The sequence below is a fragment of the Canis lupus genome, chromosome 12, assembly GCF_011100685.1.
Source record: "Canis lupus familiaris isolate Mischka breed German Shepherd chromosome 12, alternate assembly UU_Cfam_GSD_1.0, whole genome shotgun sequence".
Taxonomy (NCBI): Eukaryota; Metazoa; Chordata; class Mammalia; order Carnivora; family Canidae; genus Canis; species Canis lupus.
The window spans coordinates 20,100,599-20,110,096 of NC_049233.1; the positions used below are offsets into that span (position 1 = coordinate 20,100,599).

At 39.0% G+C, this 9,498-nt stretch overlaps 1 protein-coding gene across 1 annotated transcript; it reads left to right on the forward strand.

The window, feature by feature from the left end:
* Positions 1-301: 301 nt before the first annotated feature.
* Positions 302-8,694, forward strand: IL17A (interleukin 17A). Its single transcript, NM_001165878.1, is given in 3 exon segments — positions 302-338; positions 6,155-6,357; positions 7,751-8,694. Coding segments are annotated over 3 exon segments (468 nt in total). The 5' UTR covers positions 302-311; the 3' UTR covers positions 7,989-8,694.
* The last annotated feature ends 804 nt before the right edge of the window (positions 8,695-9,498 follow it).

Sequence of the window (9,498 nt, forward strand, 5' to 3'; positions counted from 1 at the left end):
CAAAAGTGACTTTTGTCCAGTGTCCCAGGCATCGTAATTCTCAATCCTGCATTCCCCCATCTCAAGAGATATTCAAACCTGAGCCAGCTACGTTTTCTTCTTTACCCATCACGAAAGGAAATTTCTCTGACCTCATTTGAGGATGGAACTTTGAACTAAAATGGTGTCATCCTTGAACCCACTTCAACACGTCAACGTAAGTGACCACAGAGGAGCAAAGTCCTATAAAAACGGAGAAGATAGCGCTACACTTTGTCCATTTCGCAGCAGGCACAAGCTCATCCATCTCCAGTCAATTGGGAGAAACTACAATGACTCTGGTGACAACTTCATCCATGGTGAGTCCTACACTAATATGCAATGCTTTTGTTGATTTAGACCAGATAATGTTTTTGGACTGCAGGCTTGATATTCTGGATTCTAACTATGGAGATCCAAGAATGCTGCATACACAGGATAGGAAACAAAAGCTTTGGTAGATACTTGTCATTTTATAGCATTTTCAAGAACTGATATACATCAGTTTGAAAGATGAGATGAAAACTGAAAGATAGCTAGATTAAGGCTAAACCACATGAGAAGTGTCACATGATGCTGTGCAGTGAGAAAGATTGTTTATTGAAAATCTGCTTTTCTGAGTACAAGGGACTTAATATAATTCTCCCACAGCATTTTCCTTTATTCCCTAATAAAATAGGACAGTATCCTTGAGAATTTAACTAATTGCAGCACTGATTTTCCTTTCCATTATTCTATTATTATACCACAGCCTTTTTAAAAAGGATTTATTTATTTATTTTAGAAGGGAGATGGGGGAGGGGCAAAAAGAGAGGGAGAGAATCTCCAGCAGAAACCCCAATGAACATGGAGCCCAACAGAGGGTTCAATCTCAGGACCCTGAGATCATGACCTGAGCCAAAATCCAGAGTCAGACACTGAACCTACTGAGCCACTCAGGTGCTCCTATTATACCATAGTCTTATATGCCAAACCTACTTATGCTAATAGATACACATGTAACTATGGTTTAGAGTAAAGTATCTTTATTTTTTGTATATTTTTATTAGAGTTTGATTTGCCAAAATATAGCATACAACCCAGTGCTCATCCTGCCAAGTGCCCCCCTCAGTGCCTGTCACCCCGTCACCCTATCCCCCCGCCCACCTCCCCTTCCTCTACCCCTTGTTCATTTCTCAGAGTTATGAATCCCTCATGTTCTGTCTCCTTCTCTGATATTTCCCACTCATTTTCTCTCCTTTCCCCTTTATTCCCTTTCCCTAATTTTTATATTCCCCCAAATGAATGAGACCATATAATGTTTGTCCTTCTCCAATTGACTTACTTCACTCAACATAATACCCTCCAGTTCCATCCATGTTGAAGAAAATGGTGGGTATTTGTCATTTCTAATGGCTGATTAATATTCCATTGTATACACAGACCACATCTTCTTTATCCATTCATCTTTCAGTGGACACCAGGGTCCTTCCACAGTTTGGCTATTGTGGACATTGCTGCTAGAAACATTGGGGTGCAGGTGTCTCATCAGTCTTTCACTGCATCTGTATCTTTGGGGTAAATCCCCAGCAGTGCAATTGCTGGGTCGTAGGGCAGGTCTATTTTTAACTCTGAGGAACCTCCACACAATTTTCCAGAGTGGCTGCACCAGTTCACATTCCAACAGTGCAAGAGGGTTCCCCTTTCTTCACATCCTCTTCAACATTTGTTTTTTCCTGTCTTGTTAATTTTCTCCATTCTCACTGGTGTGAGGTGGTATCTCATAGCGGTTTTGATTTGTATTTCCCTGATGGCAAGTGATTCGGAGCATTTTCTCAGGTGCTTGTTGGCCGTGTCTATGTTTTCCTCTGTAAAATATCTGTTCATGTCTTTTGCCCATTTCATGATTGGATTGTTTTGTTTCTTTGCTGTTGAGTTTAATAAGTTCTTTATAGATCTTGGATACTAGCCCTTTATCTGATACGTCATTTGCAAATATCTTCTCCCATTCTGTAGGTTGTCTTTTAGTTTTGTTGACTGTGTCTTTTGCTGTGCAAAAGCTTCTTATCTTGATGAAGTCCCAATAGTTCATTTTTGCTTTTGTTTCCCTTGCCTTCGTAGATGTATCTTGCAAGAAGTTACTGTGGCCAAGTTCAAAAAGGGTGTTGCCTGTGTTCTCTTCTAGGAGTTTGATGGATTCTTGTCTCACATGTAGATCTTTCATCCATTTTGAGTTTACCTTTGTGTATAGTGTAAGAGAGTGGTCTAGTTTCATTCTTCTGCATGTGGATGTCCAATTTTCCCAGCACCATTTATTAAAAGGACTGTCCTTTTTCCAGTGGATAGTCTTTCCTGCTTTGTCAAATATTAGTTGACCAGAGTTGAGAGCCCATTTCTGGATTCTTTATTCTGTTCCATTGATCTATGTGTCTGTTTTTGTGCCAGTACCACACTGTCTTGATGATCACAGCTTTGTAGTACAACTTGAAATCTGGCATTGTGATGTCCCCAGCTATGGTTTTCTTTTTCAATATTCCCCTGGCTATTTGGGGTCTTTTCTGATTCCACACAAATCTTAAAATGATTTGTACCAACTCTCTGAAGAAAGTTCATGGTATCTTCATAGGGACTGCATTGAACATGTAAATCGTCCTGGGTAACACTGACATTTTCACAATATTTATTCTTCCAATCCATGAGCATAGAATGTTTTTCCATCTCTTTGTGTCTCCATCAATTTCTTTCAGAAGTGCTCTGTAGTTTTTAGGGTATAGATCCTTTATCTCTTTGGGTAAGTTTATTCCTAGGTATCTTATGCTTTTGGGTGCAATTGTAAACGATATTGACTCCTTAATTTCTTTTTCTTCAGTTTCATTGTTAGTGTATGGAAATGCCACTGATTTCTGGGCTTTGATTTTGTATCCTGCCACACTGCTGAATTGCTTATGAGTTCTTGCAATCTTGGGGTGGAGTCTTTTGGGTTTTCTATGTACAGTATCATGTCATCTGCAAAGAGGGAGAGTTTGACTTCTTCTCTGCCAATTTGAATGCCTTTTATTTCTTTCTGTTGCCTGACTGCTGAGGCTAAGGACTTCCAGTACTATGTTGAATAGCAGTGGTGAGAGTGGACATCCTTGTCATGTTCCTGATCTTAGGGGAAAGGCTCCCAGTGCTTCCCCATTGAGAAGGGTATTTGCTGTGGGCTTTCTATAGATGGATTTTAAGATGCTGAGGATTGTTCCCTGTATCCCTATACTCTGAAGAGTTTTGATCAGGAATGGATGCTGTATTTTGTCAAATGCTTTCTCTGCATCTATTGAGAGGTTCTTGTTTTTTCTCTTGTTGATATGATCTATCATGTTGATTGCCTTACAAGTGTTGAACCAGCCTTGCATCCTTGGGAGATCCCACTTGGTCATGGTGAATACTCTTCTTAATGTACTGTTGGATCCTATTGGCTAGTATCTTTTTGAGAATTTTTGCATCTGTGTTCATCAGGGATACTGGTCTATAATTCTCCTTTTTGGTGGGGTCTTTGGTTTTGGAATTAAGGTGATGCTGGCCTCATAGAACGAGTTTGGAAGTATCCCATCCCTTTCTATATTTTGGAACAATTTTAGTAGAATAGGTATTGTTGCTTCTTTAAACGTTTGATATAATTCCCCTGGGAAGGCATCTGGCCCTGGACTTTGTGTTTTGGGAGGTTTTGGATGACTGCTTCAATTTTCTCCCTGGTTATTGGCCTGTTCAGGTTTTCTATTTCTTCCTGTTCCAGTTTTGGTAGTTTGTGGTTTTCTAGAAATGTGTCTATTTCATCTAGATTGCCTAATTTATTGGCATATAGCTGCTCATAATATGTTTTTTAAATCGTTTGCATTTCCTTGGCATCGGTTGTGATCTCTCCTTGTTCATTCGTGATTTTATTAATTTGAGTCTTTTCTCTTTTGTTTTTAATAAGGCTAGCTAATGGTTTATCTAGCTTATTAATTCTTTCAAAGAACCAACTCCTGGTTTTGTTGATATGTTCTAGATTCTATTTCATTGAGTTCTGCTCGAATCTTTATTATCTCACTTCTTCTGCTGGGTGTAGGTTTTATTTGCTGTTCTTTCTCCAGTTCCTTTAGGTGCAAGGTTAGCTTGTGTATTTGAGATTTTTCCAATTTTTTGAGGGATACTTGTATTGCCATGTATTTCCCTCTTATGACTGCTTTTGCTGTATCCCAAAGATTTTGAATGGTTGTATCTTTATTCTCACTAGTTTCCATGAATCTTTTTAATTCTTCTCTAATTTCCTGGTTGACCCTTTCATCTTTTAGTAGGATGCTCTTTAACCTCCATGTGTTTGAGTTCCTTCCAAATTTCTTCTTGATTGAGTTCAAGTTTCAAAGAATTATAGTCTGAAAATAAGCAGGGGATAATCCCAATCTTTTGGTGTCAGTTGAGACCTAATTTGTGACCCAGTGTGTGGTCTATTCTGGAGAACGTTCCATGTGCACTTGAGAAGAATGTGTATTCAGTTGCTTTTGGATGTAAAGTTCTGTAAATATCTGTGAAATCCATCTGGTCTGGTGTATCATTTAAAGCTCTTGTTTCTTTGGAGATGTTGTGCTTAGAATATCTGTCATTTGCAGAAATAACCGTGTTGAAGTCTCCAAGTATTAGTGTATTATTATCTAAGTATGTCTTTCCTTTGGTTATTAATTGATTGATATACTTGGCAGCTCCCACATTAAGGGTATAAATATTCATGATTGTTAGGTCCTTTGTTGGATAGATCCCTTAAGTATGATATAGAGTCCCTCTTCATCTCTTACTACAGTCTTTAGGAGAAACTTTAATTTATCTGATATAAGGATTGCTACCCTTGATTTCTTTTGAGGACCATTTGCATGGTAAATGGTTCTCCAACCTTTCATTTTCAGGCTGTAGGTGTCCTGAGATCTAAAATGAGTCTCTTGTAGACAGCAAATAAATGGGCCTTGCTTTTTTTTATCCATTCTGAAACCCTGCATCTTTTGATGGGATCATTAAGCCCATTCACATTCAGAGTTACTATTGAAAGATATGAATTTAGTGTCATCATAATACCTATTCAGCCCCTGTTTTTGTGAAGTATTTTTTTGGGTGTCCTCTTTCTTTTACAGAGTTCCCCCTTAATATTTCTTGAAGAGCTGGTTTAGTGGTCACATATTCTTTCAGTTTCTGCCTGCCTTGGAAGCCCTTTTTTTCTTAAGATTTTACTTATTTATTCATGAGAAACACAGAGAGAGAGACAGGCAGAGACACAGGCAGAGGGAGAAGTAGGCTCCATGCAGGAAGCCCGACGTGGGACTCTATCTTGGGTCTCCAGGATCATGCCCTGTGTTAAAGGCGGCGCTAAACCACTGAGCAACCTGGGCTGCCCTCTTGGAAGCTCTTTATCTCTCCTTCTATTCTGAATGAGAGCCTTGCTGGAAAAAGTATTCTTGGCTGCATGTTCTTCTCATTTAGTACTCTGAATATACCCTGCTATCCCTTTCTGGCCTGCCAGTTCTCTGTGGAGAGGTCTTCTGTTAATCTAATATTTCTCGCCATATAAGCTAGGCATCTCTTGTCTCTTGCTGCTTTAAGAATTTTCTCTTTATCTTTGGAATTTGCAGGTTTCACTATTAAATTGTAAGGGGGGGGATCAGTTTGGGGTGGAACGTCTGCCCAGCATTTCTTGCATGAATACTGATGTGATGTGACATGAATTTTCTTCAGGCCTTTCTTCTAAGGTGAGCATTTGGGTTCACATAGGACTTCAAGAATGCTAGGACAGAGATAAATGATATAGGAGGACATTTTCTCTCAGAAAACCAAAGCCATTTTAATCTAATGGCCTGACAGAGATCCATGTACCGACAGAATGATGACTTGTCATTTTTACTAAGATTACTGCCAACCAATAAAAAAGGTATCTCTCCTCAGTTGAAAGGAGAATGTTTAAGACTGGTAAACACTCCATGGTCTATAACATTATTATATATAATTGGTCATATAACCAGTTTTTCATCTTACTGATCTGAAAATTTATTACAGACTGTACGTTCTCTATGATTAACAATACAGTGATCGGCACAATTTGTTAACAAAAACCATACATTAATTCAATCTCCTACCTCTCCTTCTCATTCAGTTCCAGTCACTGTTGCTGCTGTTGAGCCTGGTGGCTATCATAAAGGCAGGAATAGCATTCCCACAAAATCCAGGATGCCGAAATACTGAGGACAAGAACTTTCCTCAGCATGTGAAGGTCAATCTAAATATCCTTAACCGGAATACGAACTCCAGAAGGCCCTCAGATTACTACAACCGATCTACCTCACCTTGGAATCTGCAGTACGTAATGGCCCCAGATAAAAATCTCTGTGTTGTTCTATCTTTTATGCATCAGATTGACAGTTAAGTCACCTTGAGGATTATTTTACTCAAAATCATCAATCACATCTGGAATGGCCATTGTGCAAAGCAAGGATTCTCAAACTTTATTCGATAGACTTCTTTGATAGAGCATAGGACCACCTCTCCCCCATAATACCTATCCATTAGATCTCAGTGTCACCAACACCAAAAACCCACTCAAATTAATGGTGGTCATTATTCTAATATTTATGATACCCCAAATCTATTAATTTATTTTTTAAAAATAGAAATTTTTTTAAAAGATTTTATTTATTTATTCATGAAAGACACAGAGAGGGGCACAGACACAGGCAGAGGGAGAAACAGGCTCCATGAAGGGATCCCGACGTGGGACTCGATCCCGGGTCTCCAGGATCACACCTTGGGGGGCTAAACCCCTGAGCCACCCGGGCTGCCCTAAAAATGGAAATTTATCATAGAGGATTAATGCTTGAATTTTCTTTACCAGACCTACCATTAAGATGATTTGTTGAAAGTAACTAGTAATTAACTGGGATTTTTGTGCCTTTTTTTGTCAGATTAGCAGTGGAATAACATAGTTTGAATCCCAGTGAAGAAAAATATCATGTTGAATATTTCCACCCCTTTTTGAGTTATATAGTCTTTATCTATATCACCAACAGACCTATTATATTTGCCATGACCTTAATACAACCAATATTTAGACCCCATTAGGACTAAATACAAAATGGATTATAGTGCTTTGATTTCATGCAAATAAGCCTCAGTTATGTGATGACTATAGATTCACCTGACTGTGGTTTCTTCTCCTCCCATTACTAAGAACAGTTCAAATAAGTCAGTTCAAAAGCCAAAACAAGTCATTCACTCAGCTGGAGAAGAGAGGGAAGAGAAGGTTATAGAGATTCCAATCCTTCGTGTCAGATCTGGGCTTTCTCCCATGAATGTGCTTTCAGATAAAATTCCCTGCTTCAAAGACAGTCTTCAATAAATCAGATTAATGGCTCTCATAATCTTAGATGATTCCCTTGGCCTTTCTCTATTAAACAGACCCTAAGAAATTGTCCTTTGTATCAAACTGAAATTCCCTCTGCAGTCTCAGTCTATCTTATTTGGTTTGGTGTTCAAAGAAATTGGGAAAAATGGATCATTCTTTTCTGTAACATTTCATATGCTTACAACTCCAAGTTTTCCCCAAACTACTTTTTCAGACTAGCAATACTTCAAGAATTTGCAATGCCTATCATTTGTCACCCTGTGAATTTGCCTCCCTTCATTTATTCCTGTCTGATTTCCTTCCTGCTTTACCAGGTATTCACTTCCTCCCTTGCTTTTGTCTTCTTTACAGCCGCAATGAGGACCCTGAGAGATACCCCTCTGTGATCTGGGAGGCGAAGTGCCGCCACTTGGGCTGTGTCAATAATGAAGGGAACATAAACTACCACATGAACTCCGTCCCCATCCAGCAAGAGATCCTGGTTCTGCGAAGGGAGTCGCAGCACTGCCCCCACTCCTTCCGGCTAGAGAAGATGCTGGTGGCTGTGGGCTGCACCTGTGTCACCCCTATTGTTCGCCATGTGGCTTAAGAGCTTCTGATCTAATCCCAGCTCCCCAGAGCAGACTTTCTGGGAAAGTAGACCCAGCCCCATTTCTGACTAAACTCATTAGGGTTCTTAAACTAGTTCATCCAATTGAAGTTTCAGAGGTAACACTTTTGTGCAGAGATAAAATCTGAATGAGCCTTCCCTCTCCCCAAAGATGAAAGTTTTCACTGAGTACCACTTTGCTTTTTATTGTGCTTTTCTAAGGGCTTTAAGTTATTTATGTATTTAATAGACCCTGAGATAACTTGGGGGCCAAAGTTTCCATTTTAATGAATTACATGCCTTATTTTGTACTTTTTTAAGACCAGATTCCAGACTTGATAATTTTATTATTTAACAGGTAAAATCTCTATTTATATGAACTATTTATGGATCTATTTATATTTCTTAGGTCTTTATAGAAAGGTGAAAGAGTGTGATTATCTGTTCTGCCTAGGGAAATCCTACAGAGAATTCAATGGCGGTTGAAAATTTCTGAGTTTGTATTACACATGGATAAAGGATTCTTTTTCCTCTTTGTGCTTTACAAGTGGATGACATGGCTATTAAAAAATGACTAAAGACTAAACCTAGTTTCATATTTATTAATTTTGTAAATTGTTGAGGTTTCACAAGAGAGATGGCAAGTCTAACTGCTCTGTTAAACCCTCATAATAAAAAAATTTTGTAATAAAGTTTGGAAAGAAAATTGGTTTCTCATTTTTTCTCATTAAAAGTACTTCAGAGAACTCAGCTTTTCCCTATTTGAAAGAGTTTGAAATTTTGCTGACAGAACAAAACAAGGCATGCCTTTGAGTAATAGCTTCCCACCCAACCCAAGTCCAAGTACTCAATTTTATAAGCCTTCCAGACAATAGAGGACTGAGGCTTTCATACTATTGGCCCATGCTGAGGACACAAGCATTCCAAAATGAATTAAGCAAGTAAAAATAAGGGCTCTGTGAAAACAGCCCATCATTATTTAAGAACTTACAAAGACAAGACAAGACCATCCCAAAAATATGACCTGAAGTTTGACAGGAAGAAGGGCTGAGGGGAAAAAAAATAACATTGTTTTCAGACTAGAATGTCTATTCTCTCCCCAAACTTAGGCTTCTTTTGAAATTAATGCCAACAACTGGAGATCTAGAGAGGAATATTTTCCTCTTCCTCAGGCCACACCCCAGGACTACCCCTCCTGCTCCTGGCCTCTGATCCAATGCTCCCAGGATAAAAAAAAAAAAGAGCCAGTGAGGCAAAACAAACTTCAAGTATGAGAAATGTTTAGCTCAAGTAAAATAAAAACTGAATCATATTCAATCCCAGAGTAGTTTCAGGTTTCAAGTCATAATCCTGTTCCCCCACCATGGCCTGACACACTATCTTGCCCTACTTCTAGAGGCCTCTGGAAATTCTCAGGCCAGTCCAACTTCTCTCTGTTTGGTAAAGTCTATCTTGTGAGATCCTTCATTCTCCCACATGCACCAGCCCCACTAGGAGGTCCGTGACTTCT